The 23,279-nt window shown below is 44.2% G+C and overlaps 1 protein-coding gene across 5 annotated transcripts in view; it reads right to left on the bottom strand.

The window, feature by feature from the left end:
* Window positions 1-23,279, bottom strand: part of CSTPP1 (centriolar satellite-associated tubulin polyglutamylase complex regulator 1) — a 128,915-nt gene that overhangs the window by 10,097 nt on the left and 95,539 nt on the right. For all 5 annotated transcript variants that reach the window (XM_083605705.1, XM_083605703.1, XM_083605704.1 and 2 more), the window contains one exon: window positions 7,428-7,512. In XM_083605705.1, the coding sequence (XP_083461831.1) occupies window positions 7,428-7,512 (85 nt within the window). The remainder of the gene's footprint in view (window positions 1-7,427; window positions 7,513-23,279) is intronic.

Here is a 23,279-nt window from a genome sequence, read left to right as displayed (position 1 = left end):
AGAGAAGTCATCAGTCCTGGGTTGCTCCAACGGGTGGAAGAGGCTCGCGGAAGCTGAGCAGGAGGAGGAGACGGAAGAGCGGCCGGACGCATCTGCGGGAAAGGCTTCCCTCTCCGCCACTCGGACCAGCTCAGTTCAGTGAGGCAAATTCAAGCACACAGAGCAGCTTGAATTAATTATTGCCAAGAAGAAAGGCTACGGCTAAGAGGGTCCCCAGGAGAAAAGCCACTATTTAAAACAAAACCCTTTGAAGATGTCGAAGTGCTTCTGTTTTATTTATTATGTCCCAGAAACCGCCTCCTCCTCCTCCTGCTGCTGTCTAGAGCGGCAGCAGCTCCAGTTCTTAATTCCCACTAATAAGCACGTTATGGAGATTGTCGGTGGCCACATCAAGGAGATGGCTTTGAAGCTGGAAGGCAGAGCATCTTCCATCTCCCAGGCAATGCAGCACAGCCTCTGGCATCCAAAACCACTCTCCAAGCCCTTGGAAGTGCTACAGGCTGCATCGGTGCCTCAAAGCTTTGCACCCCTCAGGTAGCCCCAACAAAGGCAGCAGGCGTCAGAGGAGAGGCTGAAAAGAAGTTACCAGGAAATCTCTGCTCCTGGAAGAAAGAGGGTGAAGAAAAAGCCAGGGGCACTGAAGTCATGCTGAGCTTCAGTGGTGAATTCAAGGTCTGACCCTTAATGGAGTCGACACTCCTTCTCTCCCCCCACCCCGCCCCAATTCTAGAAGTGCTGGAAGGCTGTGATAGTTGTCTGAAGCTCTGCAAAGGTATTTGAGGAAGCTAAATTAAGGGAAGACCATAAAGCTATGCCAGAAGGTGTCTTGAGGAAGCACCTAGCTGGAAGCAGGTGTCCTCTGGTGTTGGGTTACCGGCTCCAGTTGGCCCGAGTGTCTGTTCTCCAGAGAAGACCAGTCGTGGGTAGAGCCGGCCCAGTTGCTTAAGAAGAGGGTGAGCGACAGAGTTATTTCCCCAAGTGAACTGCTGGCTGCACAGCTGAAGCAACCTGCAAAGCACTGCCAGGGACATGTTTATGCTTCTCCTAAAGAGCTGAATGGGAGGAATATCTGAGGAAGGGGAGGAGCCACAAGAAAGGGACGTGGTCCTAATTTATGGTGACATCCTGGAGCTGGAAATGGACCGGCACGAACTCTCTAGAAAACAGATGTTTGTGGACAGGGGGAGGAGAAACGTCTCATCCTTCCCTTTCTATTTTTCATATTGCACTCCAAGCACAAGGTTACAGAGCCCAGGTTTTACATGTCAGTGTGATGCTTTGCATATTGTGGAGCACTCGATTTAATGCCTTTAGATCATGACAAAAACTAAAGAAACGCAGAGGTGACAGAACGACTACTAGCTGAAAGTAAGGCATGTTGTAGATCAGATGTGGTAGGCTGACTCTGCTTTTCTGTAAGTTAAGTCCCCTCTTCATCCATCCATCCATTTTATCAATTCCTACCTTCAGCATATTGTGAAAGTAGAGTCCGCTAATGGGGACATTTTTTCCTAAGGTTGCTAGCTGCTGGGGTGGGGGGTGGGAGGAACCTCTCTTCCAAACATGGAGAAGGAGTGAAGAAATAAGCCTCCCTCCACATTCCGTGCTTTGGCTTCCTAGTAAGAATCACACACCCCTGTAATTAATTAGGGAAAAATAAGATCCATCACTGTATACTACCCATTAAATGAACATCTAGCTTGGCCCTACGTCAGCGGGTGTCACAGACAGAAATTGGCCATGATATGAAACTCCAGCAAGCCTACTTTTCAGCAGCAACAAGTTGAAACTGTCAAGCGTATGTTATGGGGTGGGGAATGTTTGTTAATCAGCACAATGTCATCAAGGCCCTTGTTGAAATAGCTGAAATCTGATCATTCCTTTGAACAGATGCAGGGAGGGGTCTTGATAAAGCTCCTCATCTGCTATGGACTGGCTGGATGCAGAGGGGGGGTGGGAGGCACCCCCTCCAGGGGAAGAAGGCTCAGAGCCAGGGGATTGGTGGTGGGACGACAATGAGTGGTCAGAGGGAGCAGAGGGGGCAGACTGGGAGGAGGAGGTGTTGGAAGCTGAAGAGGTAACAGGCCTTAGTGAGCAGGAAGCAGCTGTGACAGACATGAATCCAGAAGCAGGGCAGAAGCAGGGGTGGGGGGAGGTCAAGAGGCAAAGTGGAGGCAGGCTGCTGAAGAAGCCAGCAAAGCTCTCCTTCTGTGACCAGCTCCCCTTCCCCCTGGTCTCCCAGAACAAGAAGAGGAATGAAGAGGGCGGAGCAAAGAGAGACCAGGCGGAGGAGCTATAGGCTGCTGGAGAAGGAACCTTCAGTCCTCGCAACTGCTTCGTTGGGGCTAGGCCTACTGGGAAGGGTTGCTGTGACCACTAGGACTGAGCTGTTTTGATTTCTTTGAATAAAGAGCTAACTTACCTGACACTGGGTGTTTTGTTGCTGACCCACCCCTGACATCAGAACTGAGGGAACTGCCCGGCACTAAGCAGAGTTCTCTCACACCTCTGCCACCACACCCTCTGGGAAGGGCAGACTTCAGGTAGTTTCAAGGTTACGAGCAGCTGATGTGTGGGACACAGCCCATCACTGTTTCTATGGTGCTGGAGACAGAATGGCCCCTGCTCTTCGAGCCAAGCTGGATCAGCTCATGTCTGTGTCCAGGCTCCCCATTCTTCCTGATCACTCCTGTTATGGGACTGGGAGCCCATGCAGAGAGCACTTAATATGAGCAAAGCCTAATATTAACTAGCAGGCACAAATCGTTGCTTAAAAAAGGGAGTTAGGCACAGTATATGGTGTGCTTGCAATTCTGCTGCAAGTCCTAATAGTTTGCTTCTAGCCAGATAACCGTCCTCTTTCCCACCCCACAAATCAAAGCAGGTCTATGTCACATATCACTGCCAAAGATGAAAGCCTCCAAACCGCCTGTGGCCGATGCCTTGCAGGGAACTCACCGGCGCTTGTGGGAACTAGCCCAGTTCTCTCTGGTTTCGTCACAAGAGATGGAGGCCCAGTGCACGTGAAGCAGCAGACCTGCATCTTTAAAGATGGGTCCGTGTCTGCCCCTTTTATGTGGGGTGGGGTGTGATTCATAAGGCCAAAGGGGAACATAGGTGAGGGTTCTTGGAACTCCCCCACTCGCCATCACCCCCTCCTGGAGAAATACACACACAGCCTCTCTCCCATAAGTTTTTCTAGCAGCCAGGCTTACTCCCTGTATCAGAAGGTGACTAGAAGAAAAGTCTTTGGAGAGAGGGACTGGGGGGAGGGATGGGAGCAGTGGACAGGCAGCTCACAGCCCACCACTCACCTACCATTTGCCCCTTTCGATGCCACCCCACGAATGGAGCCAACCTGTGTTTAAAGATGCTGGATCACACCTCGTTCTCTTCTGCACTGTGGCTGCCTCTCCTCTCTGCCCCAACATCGTATGTGACCTCTTTCTTTCATACTGTTTGTTATCAGCACATAGCAACAGGCCTCCAAAGAGCTGGCTGCCCTGTGAAATCATCTCAACCATGCAGCTTCAAGGATTCCAAAAGGCCTGTTGGATTATGAACGATGCCTGCCTATGAAATCATAGCCCCCAAAGCTTATCGATAGGTGCTGTCACTGAGTGGACTGATGGTAAGCCTTAAGTTATATCCTACTTGAAAGCAGGAACAAGAATCCTGGTTGGCAGGGGAGGTGACAAGCATGAGCCTGCTTGCCGATACTGAATCGAAAGAGCCAGCTGCCTGGGAAAAAACGATCTGTCCAGCTGGTGACACTAATGGCCCATCGTCAGCCAGGGGCTTCCGATGTACGAGTAGGGGAAAACTAAAAGAAAAATGCAGACAAGAGTATCAGAAGGTATAGAAGAGGAAGGAGAGGCAAAGCCAGCTTCAGATTTAAGGCAGTATATCAAGTAACTTCCCTTGATTAGCTGCGTGGTGAGAGCAAATTGTTAGCGCAAGGAAGCTCTCAAACCCAGAAGAGCAAAGGCAGTGAGATCATTCCCACCTGAGCCGGGGTGCCTCAGACACAGATCTCATTTTTCTCTCACACCTGCCGTCCCAAAGCCCCCAGCTTGTCTGTCTCCAAGGCACAAGCACACAACAGAGGAGTTGTGCGAAGCCTGCCCCCCTTCAGTGGGGCCTCAGGTTTACAATGGCTTTGCAGATTAAATTCCTTGACACAATCCTCAGCACCGTGCCTCCTCTCAGATTTATGTATTTAGACTTATAGCCTGCATTGTGAAGACTGTGGACCAATGAAGTGATTCCTGGCAAAAATTATCATTTATCCTTGCAATCAGCTTCTGAGGTAGGCCGCTATTAGTTTCTTTTTTCTTTTCTTTTTTTAAATGCTTTATTAATTTTGCAAAAAACAATCAACAAAAACAAGCAAAGATCAATACAAATTACAAAAAGAAAAGAAAAGAAAATTCATACATCAAAGATTCCATTATGACTTCCAATCACCCCATCGTGTTTCCTGGGTTACATTATCAACTGCACACTTTCCATTGTCTCTCATAAATTGTCTCAAATTGTCTTGGTTTTCTAAAATTTCCTACTGTCATGCAGGGGTCAATCAAAACCTGCCAGAGAATTTAGATGTTTACAATGCTCTTTTAGGTGTACTCTGTAAATGTCCCATTCTCTAATAAACCTTTGTTCTGTATCATCTCTCATTCTTCCTGTCGTTTTTGCTAATTCTGCGTATTCTAGCATTTTTGCCTGCCAATCCAACTTAGTGGGAACAGATTCTCCTTTCCTTCCTTTAGCTATTAAAATTCTTGCTGCATACATGAAAATTCTCCTCAGATTTTTCAGAATATCATTAATAACCAGCAGAGAGGCTTCGGGGGTTTTTGCAAAGGAAATTTTAAAAATCTTTTAAAGCTCATTGTATATTGTTTCCCAGAATCATTTTATTTTTTTACAGTTCCACCAAATGTGGATCATTGTGCCCTCTGCCTCTCCAACAAATGCTTGACCTGATTTTATGTATTTTAGCCAGTTTTGAAAGTGTTAGATACCAACGGTGAAGCATTTTCATGAAATTCTCTTTCAGGTTATAGCACGCAGTGAACCTCAAGTCTTCAAGTCACTTTGCAAACTGAACTGAAACACAGCTGACTTGCTCACTTGGTTAAAGTCAGCTGGTGAGTTCATTGGATTATGTCAGGGAACTGCCATCGGAGCCAGAGGGAGAGGGAGGGCTCCAGAGGGATTCCGGAGAGCGTCCCGGGAGGGAGAGAAGCAGCACATCTTCTGGGGAAGGAAATCAGCGTAGCACCAGTGGAGAAGGGGGGCAGATGGGGGAATCGGCGAGGTGGCTCCAGGACTCCTCGCCGGAGACCAGCGGGGAGAGCACGGGTCCTCCGCTGCCCACACCCTCCCTGCGCAGAAGGCTTCCGCGCAGGGAGAGTAGGCGGAGACTAGGCGTCAAAGAGCTTCTTTGCTGGAAGAAGTTCAAGAAACGCCCACTGACGGATTCTGCCAGCGATTGAGACAGCCACGGGGGAGTGGCTGTCCGGACAGAAAGGGTTCATTCAGGCAACCCAGCCAGGTGTGGCGCCGATTTACGCATGAGCAACCCCTAGAACCATTACAGATTAATACCCAGGTTTCACAGGCCAGCTCTTAATACTCTACTAACTGGCTCTTGATTAAACCAGCAGTGACAATAAAGGTGACATGTGCCTTATTTTTTCCCCTTTTGCATGTTGAGTAAGATGCTAGAGCATTGCAGAAAGCGTCTCATGATTCATAGAGCCTGCTGCAGCAGCCAAACTTTGTACTCCCTGTCTTGTCAATTCCCTTAAGACCATACCTAATTCTGCTGAGAACCAAAAGGCAGATCCTATAAATAAAATAAAATAAAAAATTAAAAAATAAAAAATAAAAAAATAAAATAAACAAATAAATAAAAAAACAAACAAACAAAAGGCAGATCCTCTTGCTATTGGCATTGTCTTTATGTCTATTAGACTCTTAAAAAGTGGCTTTCAGCTGGGTTCTGGAAAAGCCCTGGTGGTTCCTTGGAGGGTTCTTCATGAGAAGATTAGTAACGGCCAAGAAGCCTCCCTGAAGATCCTCATAGAATCATAGAATTGTCAAGTTGAAAGGGACCCAAAGGGTCATCTATTCCAACCCCCTACAATGAAGGAATCTTTTGCGTAACATGGGGCTCAAACCCACGACCCTGAAATTAAGAGTCTAAGCTACCTTGATGGTCTTCAGCAGACAAGGCAATATGGAAACATATTTCTGAAGATAAAACGATTGAAAACCACTGATCTAGTATGACACCCTCCCACACTCAGTTTGCATGCTTTTAATGTTCAATAGTTTATTTTATTTATTTAAACAAAATTAATATACTGCTTGCTTGACAGAATATCTCTTAAGTGGCTTGAATCTATCAGCACACCAACTGTGACTTGTTTTCAAGCAACTTTACAGATAAATCTGCCCATATCCAATTCAACATAGACTCTGCCCCAAATGCGGTATCTAAGCCAGAGATATGTCAGGCTACCCGTTGCCAAAATTGCTTAGATTACTCGATCATTGGATGTCAACAGGATGCCTGGGGCATCTCGCATATCAGTCTGGAGTCCATAAAGGTTTGGAACTGAGACCAGAGGAGCTGTTCCTTGGAAGATTTCAGACTGAAAGTGGATCAAGAATAAAACCCATTCCCCTCCCCCTTCTCCCAGAATTTGAACATGAGGTTCAGCTCTGAAACAGATCCCTTTATATTAAACCAAAGCATGCAGTACAACCCACCAAAGTAAACATATTGCTTATCGCAAATACTGCAATTTTAAGAGACAGTTCAGTATTCATTCTTTGTTTTAAGTCAGGGTACTGAAAGCATTCAAGTCTAAATGGGTACTGACAGCAGTACAGTCAAATGTGAATAATACACTCCTGTTTGCAAGGCTGGGCTTCCCTGTACAGTGGTACCTCAGGTTACATACGCTTCAGGTTACATACGCTTCAGGTTACATATGCTTCAGGTTACAGACTCTGCTAACCCAGAAATAGTACCTTGGGTTAAGAACTTTGCTTCAGGATGAGAACAGAAATCGTGCTCCGGCGGCGCAGTGGCAGCAGGAGGCCCCATTAGCTAAAGTGGTGCTTCAGGTTAAGAACAGTTTCAGGTTAAGAATGGATCTCCAGAATGAATTAAGTTCTTAACCCAAAGTACCACTGTATTGAACACAAAAGCAATGATCAGGAAAGACTTGTGTCCCCACGTCTGTGTTTATCATAGGCAACGTGCATCATTCATATTACATATGCACCATGCACAACTGCCAGTGCCAACACCATTTCAGTACAGGCACTTTTTCTACCCAAGTATAAAGCAGGAGCTGATTCTTGCTGTAGGATATAACCACAGATCTAACTGTTGAAGGAGTGCTCACCTTGCTGCTTTCTGTGTAAGCTCCATGGGGAAGTCAGGGCAAAGCAGCTGCAGGAGGCAGTGGTACTCCTTGGCTGTCAAGAGGTCTGCAACAGAAAGAGAAGGCTATTATTACTATTTGTGTTCATTCAGTTTATGAGTTATTTCCCACAACCATCACAGAACAACTTGCAAAAATTAAAATAACAATGCAGAATGAAGTGTTAAAAGGCAATGTCATACAGACAAGAAGGTGGGCGAAGCATAATAGAGACTCAACCACTAAGGAGTCAGAAGGAAGCGATTTCCATGCCGACCTGTATTTGTCACAATCAGCACCATTTCTGTTTCGCTGCAGTTCAGTTTCCAACAAATATTTCATTATTTACCTCACTGCCTGCTAATTAACTTAAGTTATATAACTTACCATAACATATGTGACTATTTATGTGACTTGCACAACTTGCATTCGTTTCAATGTAAAGGAAATATCATAACAATCTTTAATAAGTCATCAATCACGTATCATTTGCATGGGGGGGTGACGATGATGTGAAGGAAAACAATGGTGTTAATTCACTTGGCTGATTTCCATTCCTGACCACAGACAAACACACCAACTGCAGCAATTTCCGCTTTCTTTTCCATTTTTGCTGGAATATGCCAACAATCCTTTATTTTTACATTTTTCTTTATGACATTATTCCAACTAATCAAAGCAGATGACAGTTTCAAATCATTGAATCTTTTGTGAGATGAATTCACCCCTTTGCCCACACAGCTGAAGTATATTCTTTTACCATTTATTTATTTATTTATTTATTTATTTATTTATTTAATAAAATTTCCAAATCCTCGACTACCAAAAAAAAATAGTGGGGCTAGTGATGGCATAAAGTGCACAAAGGACTTAGATCACGTTTAGAGTTTGTAGGGAATTCCAGCATTTGGGGAGTGGAACATCTGCTTCCTTAACAGTCTAGACTCTTTCTTTCTTTATCCATAGGCTCCAAATGTTCCTTATTTACTAACACCTCTCCTCCTGCCACCACATTGCTTTCTGCCAAAAAGAAGAATCCAAATTCTGCAAAAAAATATGCATGTATGCAGTTTTCTGAGTTCAGTAAGCATATGTCACATTGTTTGACTTAGTATATTTTAAAAACAAGTTAGTTTTCTTATTACGGGAGCCAGATTTTCTTGCCAACAGAGTATGAACATGGAAAGTGACAATAGGACTTATCTTCAGTGGTATAGGTAGGCATTCCAATAGAAAAGTTGTAACAGAAAGGGCTGTAGTTGAATGGCAGATTATCAGAATTCATCTCCAGATACAGCTGGGAGAGAGAGACCCATCTGAAAATCCAGAGAGCTGCTTCCAGTCAATATAGACAATATAAAGCTACATTGACTGATGGTCCGACTCAGTAAAACATGTATCATTTAATGCACAAAACTTCCCCCAAAGAACCCAGGGAAGTGCAGTTCACCCTTCACACAGCTACAATTCCCAGTACCCTTACTGAATGAGAGTTTCCGGGATTCTTCGGGGGTCATGCTTTAAATGTGCTTTACATGCATGATGTACATCAAGTCCTGAGGGCCAAATTATATGTTTCACACAGATATATGTAAAATTAAACCAATGACCAACTTAAACAGGAAAAGTAATTTCTGGAGAGGCAATCTGGGCCAGAAACGATGATGATTAAGCCTGGCCAGCCATTTCCCTGCTTCAAGTCTGCCAAGTAGCTTCTCTCCTTTAGGAAGTGAGAATAGCTCAGCTGGTACAGCATGGGACTCTTAATCTCAGGGTTGCGGGTTTGAGCCCCACATTGGGCAAAAGATTCCTGCATTGCCGGGGGTTGGACTAGATGACCCTCATGGTCCCTTCCAACTCTACAATTCTATGATCTTTGAACCCTGTGAGGGTGGGGAGCTGCCCATGATGTGGAGTTGGGAAATGGTGACCATGGATGGGGTATACACACAGACGCTGCAAACGTCTCCGGACCTGACTGCACACTCTTGAAACAGCTTTTCTTATTTAAAAAGGGCTGTGATGGCAACATTACATGCATCTGTGTGTAATGTCTATTTTGGCCCAGTGAAGAACCAAAAGCCCAGTGAATTAAAAGTTGCTTAAATTTGTTAAAAATCACTGGCAGGGTAACATTCGCTACCACATGCTAGGAAACCCATCCAAGCAACATCTGGCAGCATTAGGAAAGGCAAACAAGATCTAGGGGCATGTATGAAGAAGTATGGAGCACAAACCCACAGGCATTATTACTTTGGCATCCAGCGAGGCAGCTGGATGGCCTCTTTTGTAATTGTGTGTGCGAATCTGGTCACTATATTAAAGGAAGGCAGAGAGACCAGATCCAAAATACACAAGACAGCCAACCCAATGATTCATCTCTTAGGGAGCTGCTTTGTGAGAGGCTGGCAGAGAACGGCCTCTGTGGCTCAGAAGTGGGGCAGGGGGAGAGACGAAAGAGGTGAAGCTCAGGGAGGTTTATGGGATCTAAGGAGAATGGAAACATACTGATGTCAAAAAGCTGCTCATGATTGCATGTTCCCTGTCCAAAAGCCTGTGGACTGAAGTTAAGGAGAGGACTGGCTGAACAACAGTAATTTTGCTGTATTTCTATATGCAGAAGAATGCAAAGTATGGAAGAAAAGCCAGTAGTAGAACGAGGGCCAGGCTGGAAGCAGGCAGGCAGGATCCAAAGTGAACTCAGCGGGAGGACAGGGCTGGAAGGAACTTGGGTCACTCAGTTAGCCCTCTATAGCTTGTCCATTTTCTCACTCCAGTGTTCCATTAATGCAATTGGGATCCAAAGAGGTCCAGTCATGTGCACAGAATGTTTACGTGTGCGCACATGGAGCTAGCCAGCTTTCCCTTCTGTCTGCAGTACATGGTGCCTCATTCAACAATGCTCTAGCACATGGCGGTCCAAATTTTCATACTAAGTGGGCCACAAGAGTCCTTTGTCACAGAATCTGTGGTTTGCACACTGCCTTGTCACATAGGGGGAGCCAGGTCAAAATTTGACACACACACACACACACACCCTTCGCCAGTCCTTGCACTGCCTTGCCAAAGATAGCTAAGCAAGGCATTGGGCTCTGGGAAGAAGGCATGAGGCTCTGGGAGGGTCCTAGAGTCCTCCCATCTCCTTCCCAAAGGAGGTGGGAGGACTCCAGCACCCTGTCTGAACCCTCATGTCTCCTCCCCAAAGCCCACCACCTTGCTTTCACAACTTTGGGAGAGCGGTGTGAGGGCTGTGGATGGGGGGAGAGCATCAAATGTTGCTGAGAGACCACCCTGCTCTAGAGGAACTCTAGACATGTAAGAGCATCTCTTCAGCAGAGGGGCCATGGGAGTGGAGTAGGCTGGGAGGTCCTGGAAAACTGATGGGTGCAATGCTATTGGGGTCCTCACCTATATTTCCAGTCAATATTTCACCTATATTTCCACAAATCATGGGATTTCTGTTTCACAATATACTCTATTATAGTACTCACAATTTCCCCCATTGTTGTTGAGACTTGACATACTCACAGCATAGCCATATACAGTATAGATGGAATTTTGAGTTAGTTCACAAGAGCCAGAGTACAAGATCCTTCTCATGGATGTTTGGCAGCATTCTGCTTCCCTTCCATTCAACCTGTATTCGCTTATAGCAGTAAATGGAGGGGACTGAGATCTCTTCTGTTGCAGACCTGGAAGATGGGGCTTTTCCTTCTCCAGCTCTGTTCTCTCTCATGGGGATTGTGTTGTTTGTACTCCAGTTGTCCCTCCAAACTTTCAGTGCTGAATTTTAATCAACAGACATTTCCTGGGTTCCCGTGACTGCTCAAAGCGGCCATGACTGAGGAGCCTGAAAATCTGACACCATCTCAAGGAAGGCGAATGGGGGGGGGAGTTCTACTGCCCTAACAAAGTTTATAGAAACAGGTGTGGTTCTGCGGCAGAATCTCCCCCCCCCCCAAGCAGCAGCTGTGTGTGTTTATGTATTATCCTATGCTGAATGCTAATTCCTGGGGACTGGTTCTCAGTAAAATGATATCAAAGCACTTTCCTTTAGCTTCATTGCTGTTCCCAGTTTTGAGGGTTTTTTGTTTTGTTTTAATTCTCAGAGGTGTAGAAACTTCTTATCGAGAAAAATGCACACTGGACCTTCTTCTGAGGAGCACAAGACAACAAAATGCTAAATGCTCCTTTCTTTATGGATGTGGGTAAAGATGCACAAAAACACTTGCAAGCTGCAGTCCTGCTCTCTTTCCTTGTAAAGTTATTTTGTGAACTGCCAAGACCTCTGGGTATAGGGTAGTATATAAATTCAATAAACACACCACCACCACCACCACCACCACCACAACAACAACAACAACAACAACAACAACAACAACAACAACAACAACAACGTAACCAGTAAGAAATGCTAAACTCTGCACTGAGAGACTTTGCTTGGTGGGGAAATGGGTGCATCCCTCTTTTCTTCCACCACACAGATAACATCATGTGTGATCTTGCTTAATTTTGGGGATGGTGGGGGAGGGGAGAGAAATGTGACATGGTGGAAGGGAAGCAAGTACCTCACTTCATCACAGGAGATGAGAAGACAGAAGCTGCTCCATCCCACCACATGAACACTTGCCAGTCCTTTTCATGCCTACAATGGGTCACTGCCTACATATTTCCACACTTTTAATCTGCAGAGAGGAGGGCTAGGAAACTTATTTTTTCACAGTCTCAGGCCAGATTCCTTTAAAAGCAACACACGTTTCTGTGGTCCTTGCATAATTATTTATGGAACGTTAATTGTATTGGGAGTATCCACAGAAACACAGAACACAACGTCTTGAGTCCTGTGCCAAGCATCCTTGATTTTAAGGCAGCTGAAACTAAACCACTATATATTCCAGTTCCAGTGCAAAATGGGATTTTTTTACATCAGGCTAACCCTGGGAAGTTCATGAACACGATCTCTCTTTGCATCCGATCATCCTATCTAAACAGGCCTAGTCGCTCAGCTCATTTCAGGGATTCATTACATGTACCCTGGAGATAGTCAGGTTTTACTGTCATGATTCAGATACGAATGAAGCACACACAGATTTGAGGTATCACACTACATAATATTGCATTGGGAGATGCTACAGTAATCGTGGCAAGGTTTACCCTATTATATTTTACAGCAGTTAAAAATACTTGTAAAACTTTTTTTTTCTCTTGTGAAAATTATCTAGGATAAAGTCATCACTCACTGTTCAATTATTCTGCAAGGCTAAGAGCATGATACAATTTATGACTGCAAATAAAGTTAGCTATACAGCTGCAGGTGAATTCCACATGGATTTTCATCCTTCGCAGTAATCTGCATCTTTATTAAGAGATATATGATAAAGTCCCAGTTGTTATTGCAAAACAGAAAGATGGCCAGATGTTTTCCTTATATCTTCAGGTCATGTTCAACCTGCTGCCTATCATTTAAAAAGAAGATGGAAGGGGTGTAGGCATCTCTACTGATGTAAGTAATAAAGCTTCACTATGTTCAAAGGTAAGTAAACATGATTCTTCACTGTGTCATCTGCGGATAGATTTTTGTCATGCCTAAATTGCACCTAAACTAAGGCAGAAATTCACTTGCATTTAATTGTGAGCATTGCTATGCTTTGTTTCCTTCTCTTAGCCAGAAAGCACCATTTGTTGCCACCATTCCACATTTCTTCTGACCAGTATTTCACAATGACCCACTGAATAATTCTGGTATTCTGGTCACTTTGTGAACATGAGAAGAGAGCTCCACTGGAGATAATGATGCAGTAACAACCACTGATATATCTTCTTGATATGCTGCAACATGCTTCAACATTTATGAAACCTATATATTGATAAGGCAGTCTTGATGGATGTTTTTAATTCTGCATGTAAGTCATTTGGAGACATTTTGCATGAGGCAAGAACTAAATGAATAAATTAATAATAATGACAACAACATAATCATAAGTAGAAAATCTTCCTACTGGATATCCCTACTCATTATCCCACTGGAAATTCCATATCACAGACTGAGAGCTGCAGCATCATTGGTGTTAGCTTCAAGGGCATAAGATTGTATTTACTCACATTCTTCTCCATAGCCTAGACAAGTTGGCAACCCGCTCCAAGGAGGTCATCAAGAATTGTCCTTGGCTGAGCATTTGTTTTTCCCCCCTTCTCCCTCCCTCCTTGGCTCCAACTCATTTGCACACCCAACAGTTTGTTGATATACCATGGAATTTCCTGGTGTGCTGTCTCCTCTGTCTGTTGGTGGCTACAGATTCCAGCCCCAAAGCCACTGAGTTCTCCTTTGTCCCCATGTCCTCACCACTGTCCCTGCAGGGCTCCTGGTAAGGACCCTGCCATACTCAGAACATGGGATAGGACTTACCACTCAGTCATATCATTTTCTCTGCTAATTGCTCATTACACAAGAAGGGATCACCAGCGCCCTTATGAGATGCCTACTATTTGCTGTGATTACTGCTTTCCAGTTAACTATGGTGAAGACATGGAGGTCCATGTGGGAAAATGTGAGTTGCCCATTGGCCTGTCCAGGCTGCCAAGAGCTGCTGTGAATAAACAGAGGTGGCTTGGGTACATCATGACCACAATTCTCCTTCCTGTCTCTTGGGCACCGAGGCTACAATCCAGGCCGCAGTCAAGTCAACAGGACTCACTGTTGTTCTACAGGGAGAGAGGTTGCTGGATGAATTAAGATATTGGCTGCCACAAATTACCAGTTTAAATGTTTGGTCAAAAACACACATTTGTGATACATACAATAGGCAAGTCAAAACATAAAGCAATCTGCTCTGTACCCCCAGCCTCTGATGCCACCCATGAACTCCAAAAGGCTTGGAGCCAAGTTGAAATATTGAAGTCTGAGTGCTATCTAGGTTATTCTTCTTTTTTAGAAAAACATGATTCTTAGTCATTCTGCTGCATGGAGATTGTTTTAAAGCAAAAATCTCATGTTCCTGTCATGAAGCACACATAATCCTAACTAAGGGCAGAGCTTTTGTTTGAACTGCGAGAGTCCACTGGAAACCTGGCATGCCTAATTTAAAGACATGTGCAGGATGCCATAGATTACACTTTATTTCTCACACTGGCTGGTGAAAATCTGAACATCTTCCACAACTTTAGTGTATGTGAGACACAAACTTATTCCTTGGAAGAAACAAATTTCACAAGTGCTTAAAGAACAGCACTTGTGCCAAGCCCATTTCCAGGAACAACTGGAAGTGCTGGTGGTTGCCTTTAAAGTCCTAAATGGCTTGGGGCCTGCGTACCTAAAGGACTGCCTTCTCCAACGTAAGCCTGCTTGTACATGGGGATAACCTTCAGAGGTCTCCTCCCGATAACTCCACCATCTGAAGTGGGGCATGTTGTGACAGGTGAAAGGGCTGTCGCAGTGGTGGGGCATTGCTCTCCCCTGGGAGGGTTGACTAGTGCCTACACTGGTGTCTTTTCAGTGCCCAACAAATAACATTTTGTGTTCCTAGGCCTTTTAACTTTCAATTTTACCTGTTCTGTTTTATGCTGATTTTATCTGGTTTTCACACAGTTTTACTTCATTGTATTTCAACCTGCTATGGGTGAGTTGTTGTTTTTTAGAGTGGCATTAACATTTTTTGAAAAAGCACACACAATAATAATAATGAAGTGAGTTTGCAAGGGCATACACAGAATATAACTTACATCACCATCTGTACTGCAGTTATTTATTATGAAGATTTAAGACCTGCATTAAGACTAAGCAAAAACTCTGGTGTGCTTATGAGTGGGAACTCTTTCTATCCTTCTCCAATGAGGTCACATCCAGCACCTGAACCTGAGACCTCCTGCAGGTGAACTTGTGCTGTTCCCCTAGCACTTTTTATGCAACTTACTTCCTCAAGGCACATTTGGTTGGTCTGTAGCTAGCAGATGACAAATGTCCCATAATGTGTCATCTTCCTATCTTCTGCTGTCACTGAGTGATTAGAGAGATGCTGTGAGACCTGTGAGTTCTAGATTTGTCCACTTTCCTCCCTCCACCAAAGCACACATTTAGTTTCTTACATAAATGCAAGAAGTGACTTTGGCTTTAATTTTATCATTCTTCCTGGCCGGGTTTGAATCCACATTGCCTGTTTTCCATACTTTTGCTCTGATTAGTAAACTAGGGAGGTTTGCTCCCAGGAGAATGTAGTTGTCTGTCCTCATTCCACCCTTGTCCTGTCAGCTTTCTCCCCAGATGGTTATTGCTTCCCCAGGGGGACTTTAACCCTGACCCAGAAAGCCAGTATTTGCTATAACATGAAAACATTGAAATACTCAGTTGGCTAATGAAACTGATTAATCTGCTACAGAAGACTGATTTACCTCCCCAGTGGGATCTCAGCTCTTGAATTATGGCAAACCTTTGTATCTTATCATTCCACAAAACTCTGAGAGCTCATTTATATATATATTTTTGCAGAGTTTTTGGATCTGATTGTCAATAGCATCCTTTGGCTTAAGAGATATGATGCACATATTTTTCGTATTCTTTCACTGTTGTTATTGGATACCATTTTGTGGTTTCTTGGCTGCTGCTGGAAACAGGATATTGGATTAGATGAACCAGGACAGCTCTTCTTATGTTCTTGAACTCAAGGAAACTGCAAATCCCAGTAAGCGCTGCAAACGTCTGGCTCACAAAGAAAAGCAGCACCTGTTGAGAACTGGTACTAGCCTTCCATGACAAAAGAGTGAAGTCTAACTGGGTACAGCTAATGTACACAACCTTAAAGCTCATTCAGATACTACGGACAAACCGGGGTGAGAAATGCACTCCGTATGTAAGAACACAGGAAGAGCCCTGCTGGAGCAGGTCAAAGGCCTATCTGGTCCAATATCCTGTTCTCATAGTGGCCAACCAGATACCCATGGGAAGCCCATCAGCAGAACCTGAGTGCAACAGCACTCTCCCCACCTCCGATTCCTAACAACTGGTATACTAGGGCATGCTGCCTGTGGCAATGGAAAGAGACCATAGCCATCATGGCTAGTAGCTCTTGCTAACCTTAGGCTCCATGAATTTGTCTCAACCTCTTTCAGTGCCATCCAAGTTGGTGGCCATCCCTACATCCTGTGGGAACGAATGCCATATTTTAGCCATGCACTGTGTGAAGAAGTACAGTGGTACCTCGGGTGACATATGCTTCAGGTTACAGACTCCACTAACCCAGAAATAGTACCTCGGGTTAAGAACTTTGCTTCAGGGTGAGAACAGAAATCGTGCTCCAGCAGCGCGGCAGCAGCGGGAGGCCCCATTAGCTAAAGTGGTGCTTCAGGTTAAGAACAGTTTCAGGTTAAGAACGGACCTCCGGAATGAATTAAGTACTTAACCAGAGGTACCACTGTACCTGCTTTTGCCTGTCCTGAATAATCCAACATTCAGCTTCATTGGATGACCCCCGATTCCAGTATTATGAGACAGAGAGATTAGTTCCCAATTCTGATTGGAGGTAAACTATAGTTAACAGTTGTCTAATCTGGATATTGGGACGTGGGTGGCGCTGTGGGTTAAACCACAGAGCCTAGGACTTGCCTATCAGAAGGTTGGAAGTTTGAATCCCCGCGACAGGGTGAGCTCCCGTTGCTCGGTCCCTGCTCCTGCCAACCTAGCAGTTCGAAAGCATGTCAAAGTGCAAGTAGATAAATAGGTACCGCTCCAGTGGGAAGGTAAACGGTGTTTCTGTGCGCTGCTCTGGTTCGCTAGAAGTGGCTTAGTCATGCTGGCCACATGACCCAGAAGCTGTACGGCGGCTCCCTTGGCCAATAAAGCGAGAGTCGGTCACAACTGGTCAGGGGTCCCTTTACCTTTACCTTTAATCTGGATATCACTTTAAAATATTGTTACCTTGAAACAGAAAACACTGGAAGGAATTGGATCATGCAAGGTCGGGGGGGGGGGAATGAAAAGCAGGGGAGCATATCTAATGGGCCAAACCATGGTGTCTGAATTGAGCTGTCGAGTGTGTGTGTGTGTGTGTGTGTGTGTGTGTGTGTGTAAATCAACCTAGAGGGAATAAAATGGGGGCCTATAGCACAAAGCAGAAAACACTAGGTTGGGGAAATTATTTTAATTTAATCAAAGTGTTAGGGATTAGATGTGGATCCACAGTTCATTGTTTATATACTTTGTTGTTGAGTGATTTTATGAGCTATCGGCAGATAGATCTCTTTCTGCTGGATGGGGTTTTGTTTAAATGAAAGATCTGAATAACATATATGGACTATTCCTGTGACTAATTTGCTTTTTGAATGTCAAGGCCAGTTCTAAAATAAATAAGAACCAGGGACAGATAGTACATTTGTGGTGCTTTTAAGAACCGATTTCCTCATTTTCCAAACACACAGAAACAGAAACAGCAGTCCTTAATTATTCCCACTACTGAGATTGAAGATTAAACCAGGACAAACATTCAGAAAAATAATACAGACAATGTTCCAGAAAATACACATACTAGCCAACTTTGCAGTTGATATCTAAATGACTAGAGACTTCAACTTAAGAGCTAAAGACCACTTTGGCTACCTTCCAAGTATCATGATAGAAAGAGCTGCTAGCAAGCAAAGACATGGTTTGCATGCATGCGCACATCATTTTATTTGTATGTTGCCTTTCCATACTTAAAACCACACTCAAGGTGGCTTAGAACATTTTAAAAAATTACATAATTACAAACATAACAAAAGTAGTCATAAACAATAAATAAACATCAAATAATACACAACCAATCAATTTCCACATACCGGTAAATCATAAGGACTAAAAGAAACATACAGAGAATATCTATGACAGCAACAACAGCACCCCCATTGCAGAAATAGCTTGTGCTGTGGAAAGCATTATACCAGTAGTAAAATGCCATTTGTGCACATCCCATAATTGCCAGCACCCTTACGTCCAACATGTTTGCTTTACTCCTAGTTTAGAGGTGCCAAAACATAAGAGGTAGATTCAAGGCACTCAATTAGCATCTGAAGGTTGCATCCACTCTTAGTCCTACACAATGTTGACCCACTGAAATGAGTGGACATTACTAATTTACGTCTATTCATTTCAATGGGTTTGCTCAGAGTAGGACTAACATTAGATACAACCCAGAGTATCTCCTTTCTCTTTTTGTTCTTTGTACATTCTAAGACATATGCCTGTATTTTCCACTTAAGCCACAAAACAGCTTAAAGAATCTTGGAGATGGATAAGGAAGAAGACAGATAAATGGGGGACCAAACAGCTCCCCTTGGTGAACTGGCTACCAGTTTCTGACTCCTGCGTTAATGCAACATTATTCATTTTATTAAATTTATATCCCACCCTTTCTCCCAAAGAAGCAAACTTAATAACAAGTATTTAATAGAGTTATTTCGTTGTTGTTGTTTCATTTAAAAAACAGGATATACTGTGTGTCTGGCCTAGTTCCAATAGGACATATTTCCTTCATGGGAGTTCTAGCAGCAATTCCCATGGAAAAAAAACATTACATCTGACTACTAAGTTTTGGCAAGAAGGACAATGTTTCTGCTCAATAATAATAATGCTTGCTTAGGGCAAGAGCTTAAGGATCATTATGTACTATAACTGCGTCATAAAGCTTCTTGACCCCGCTAGTCTGGAGCAGTGCCTTTGGCCCAACGTGTAATTATGAGGTCTTAGAAGTGGAGACTCGGCAAGACAATATTATCCTGCAAAGACAAGGAAATTAAACCTCCCAGATATCCCTTCATAACATCAAGGATGAATCTTCAGCCAGCATCCGCTAAAAAGAAGAAAATAAACAAAATCTGCAATTAAAAGAAACCAGAGCTAATGTGACACCATCTTTCAACCATCCCATTATGTAGACGATTTTGGGGTACAATCTGCTCTACCACCATGCCATTAACAAAAGGGCCGGACTGGATCCTAAGAGGAGGAAAGTGGCAAGTGAAGAGACTTATTCTCACCCATCAGTGGAGATGTAAGCAGCACCACAGAAAACACTTGAAGCCAATTACAATATGAATGAACAAGGGCAACAATTATAAATGGTGATACACTGCAAAATTAGCTGGAGTGCATAGCAGCATGAATACACTGTGTGCCCTGGAGAACAGGGGGGGTGGGGGACCCAAGGAAACTCTCCTTTATGAGGGAATGTTTTGGCTTCAGTCCTGGGATCATTCTTGCCTTTTAAACTGCTACAAGAACAGCCCTTCCTTTAATACAGGGGTAGGCAACCTAAGGCCTGTGGGCTGAATGCGGCCCAATCGCCTTCTCAATCCGGCCCACGGACGGTCCAGGAATCAGCGTGTTTTTACATGAGTAGAATGTGCCCTTTTATTTAAAATGCATCTCTGGGTTATTTGTGGGGCCTGCCTGGTGTTTTTACATGAGTAGAACGTGTGCTTTTATTTAAAATGCATATCTGGGTTATTTGTGGGGCATAGGAATTCGTTCATTTCCCCCCCAAAAAACATAGTCTGGCCCACAACATGGTCTGAGGGACAGTGGACCAGCCCACGGCTGAAAAAGGTTGCTGACCCCTGCTTTAATATGACAAGAAAGTGAGTAAGCTTCCCTCTGGACTTCTGAGAGTTTTCATACAATCCCTCCATCCCAGTTAATGTTTGTGGTAATGAAAGTGATACGTCTGGTACATCAAGTGTAACTTCTTCAAGGTGCAAGCGCCATTTCTTAAACTTCAACTGACGTCTAGTTCAGGTGGTTATTAACCAATGTGTAGAAATTATCTGGAAGGGTGATATACCGTTGCACAGAATGACTGAAATGGATCCTTTTCTGAGCATTTGGAGGAATTAAATACAGCCTTTTACAACATGCATTCTAATGGCATTTCTCTCTCACACCACTGTATTCCGTTGCTGCTCTAGGAAGCTTATGTGCTGAAGTATACACAGATGTACAGCATTTTTAGCAGTATACAAGTGATTGTCAATCAAAGCCAGTGATGGCAGCTCCAAACCCCTAGGACAACAGGTATTTCTTCTGTAAAGTGCTACAATTGCCAGAGAAACAACATTTTGAGGTCTCTTTACATCTCCCTACTCTATCATCAGAGCAACTCTTTTTCTATGAAGTGCAATGGTTCTCCTCACAAAGCAGCAATTCAGAATTAATTCATTCTTCAGTTATTCACCACCCAGAAGGTGGTGCTGGAAGACTACTGCTTTACCCAGTGGCCTTTGGCCTACAGGGTGCAACGAGGATCCATACTTTTTAAAACTGAAATGAAACCACAGGGAGATGTCTTCTGGAGGTTTTGCCTGAAGTATCATCAGCATGCAGTTCTACCTCTCATTTCCATTTTCTGGTGCTAAGGAGATGGTGGAAACTCTAAACTCCAAACTGGTGTATGGAGTCAATTTTCCTCTGGAAGTATTCATAAAATTTTAGGGTTGGAAGGGATCGCAAGGGTCATCTAGTCCAGCCCCCTGTAATGCAGATTGTATTGTGACACAATCTCCCCATTTTAGGCAGAATTAGCTGATCTAGAGGCTCTAGGCGGGGAAGACAAAACGTACTTTCCTGTTTGCATATGTCATTATCCATCTCCTGTATGTAAATTCTCTCATTCACCTTTCATACTAACCTTGTACTTTATGCCTTTGCTCCCCCCCCCCAAAAAAAACCCCTTCCCTCCTCCTTGGCCCTTTTACATTCACTTCCTTCCTTCTATTTATTATTCTTACTATATGCAAAAAATGCAAGGTGTTGCTATACTCTGTATATGTATACTCTGCATATGTATGAGGAAAGCAAGGTGGTCCAGGTCAGTTGTTCAACAGAGCGGGGTGGGGGAACTGTGAAATACCTTCCACCCTTATATTAAAAGTACCTGCAATAAGGTTTAACAGGGGGTGAGGTGCTTCGCACAGTAATTTAGAAAACTGCTCTGTGAAGCACCCACTCCCTTAGCAGAGGGTGGGGCTTGCGGTATGAGGGGAGGAGCTTGGTGATCTGTGGGAGAGGGGTGGGTTGAGCTATAGGGGGATAGGCAAGGGGATGGGTTAGGTGTAAAGGGTGGGGGGTTGTTTAAGTGTGGGGGATGCGTAGTTGTTCACATTTACTCCACATGCAAGGAGTTGCTGGTGCTGCCTTTAGTTAAAGCAAAAGATTATGGTATGGCTAGAGGCAGTGCAGGCAAGTGAGGAGGGCACCGGGTAGGTAATGAGATGGAGGCCCGCTTTAAAGTGGCCCAAGGACCACTGATGGGTCCCAGCTCTCTGTCTGGATAAATACTGCAGTAGAATTAACCTGAGCCTTTAAAAGCACATAGAGGTGATAGAGGAAGTTGAAAAAAGTGTCACCTTTTCAACTTCCTCCTTCGGTTCTATGTGCTTTCAGGGGAGGAAAAGGCAGCCACCTCTATGGCAAAGAGGGCCTTGAGGGAGGGGTGCTCAGAAACTTCCTGAGTGCTAGGGAAGACTTCAAGAGCACCACTGCATCCATTAAGTCCCATGTTGGCCACCCCTTTAATATACTGTTACAAAAGGTTTAGGGTTTCCATATTTCAAAAAGTAAAAACCAGGACACCCCGAAAGTCCAGATCTTACAGCATGGTCCTCTCAAGAGGGGCTTGTTCCCCACAGCAGTGCAGCACTAGAGTCCAAGACATCTGTCCCAGCCTCCCTTCAGCCAGGTTATCCTCAAGTCAAGATCACCAGCAGCCTATCTTGGTATCTCGGGCACATACAAGCATAGTTCCTTCTCTGCTTTCTGGTACCAGCATCTCCTAATTCTGCTGTTCCTAAAAACTAAGCCTCCTTTATTCATTTGCATTCTAATGGTCAGTTCTTTTGATGCTTTGAAGTACTAATGGTTAATCCCACAAGCCAGGTGTCGCCTGACAAAGGAGTATGCCTGACTTCATCAACACTTGTTGATTGACTAGGATTAACGCTGGTACACCTTAGGCGTTTACCTAGGTTAATTAACTCTTCACATGCTAATTGTTGATGCTCAGAAGTAGGTCCACACACACACCCCTCAGTACACATGGATCTACACATTCTTTACACGTAACCACTGTTAGAAGTTTCTAACTCAAGGGAAGTGACTCAAGGGTCATCTAGTCCAACCCCCTGCAATGCAGGAATCTCAGCTAAGCATCCATGACAGATGGCCACCCAACCTCTGTTTAATAATGTCCAAGGAAGGAGTAGCGTTTGTAGCGTTCTCGAAGCTACAAACATGAGTCTGACCAAACTGCAGGAGGCAGTGGAAGATAGGAGTGCCTGGCGTGCTCTGGTCCATGGGGTCACGAAGAGTCGGACATGACTAAACAACTAAACAACAACAACAAGGAAGGAGAGGCTGGTAACATCAGCCCTGCCATGTGGAAATCCACAGAACCTGGAGACAGACAATCAGGTCATGCATCCATAGCAGTGACCAGAGAAGGAATGACCATTGGGGAGGTGTGCAGAGAGAAGAAACACCATGGTGCATCTGCAGCACCACAACTGGACACCTTCATCTGCCCCGGCTGCAACACAACATGTCCCTCCAATATCGGTCTCTACAGCCACAGCAAGTGCTGCAACCTTCCAGCTGTTTGACTTTACCCCCAAAGGTGCACTCCTCCATTATCTCCTGAGGCAGACAAACACCTATTGAACACCTCAAACCCTTGACATTACCCACTTCTAATACACACTGAGACTGTCTTATAACATATCCCAGTTACAACATACAAGTTCTAATTAAATCCTAATATTTACTAAACCTAAACATTTAGCACCATATATCTATTACAACATGATATAGGCTTTCCTATA

Source organism: Podarcis filfolensis (assembly GCF_964270895.1).
Source record: "Podarcis filfolensis genome assembly, chromosome: 1".
NCBI lineage: Eukaryota > Metazoa > Chordata > Lepidosauria > Squamata > Lacertidae > Podarcis > Podarcis filfolensis.
The sequence above is the reverse complement of the archived record's forward strand: the minus strand, read 5'-3'. Positions and strand labels throughout refer to the sequence as shown.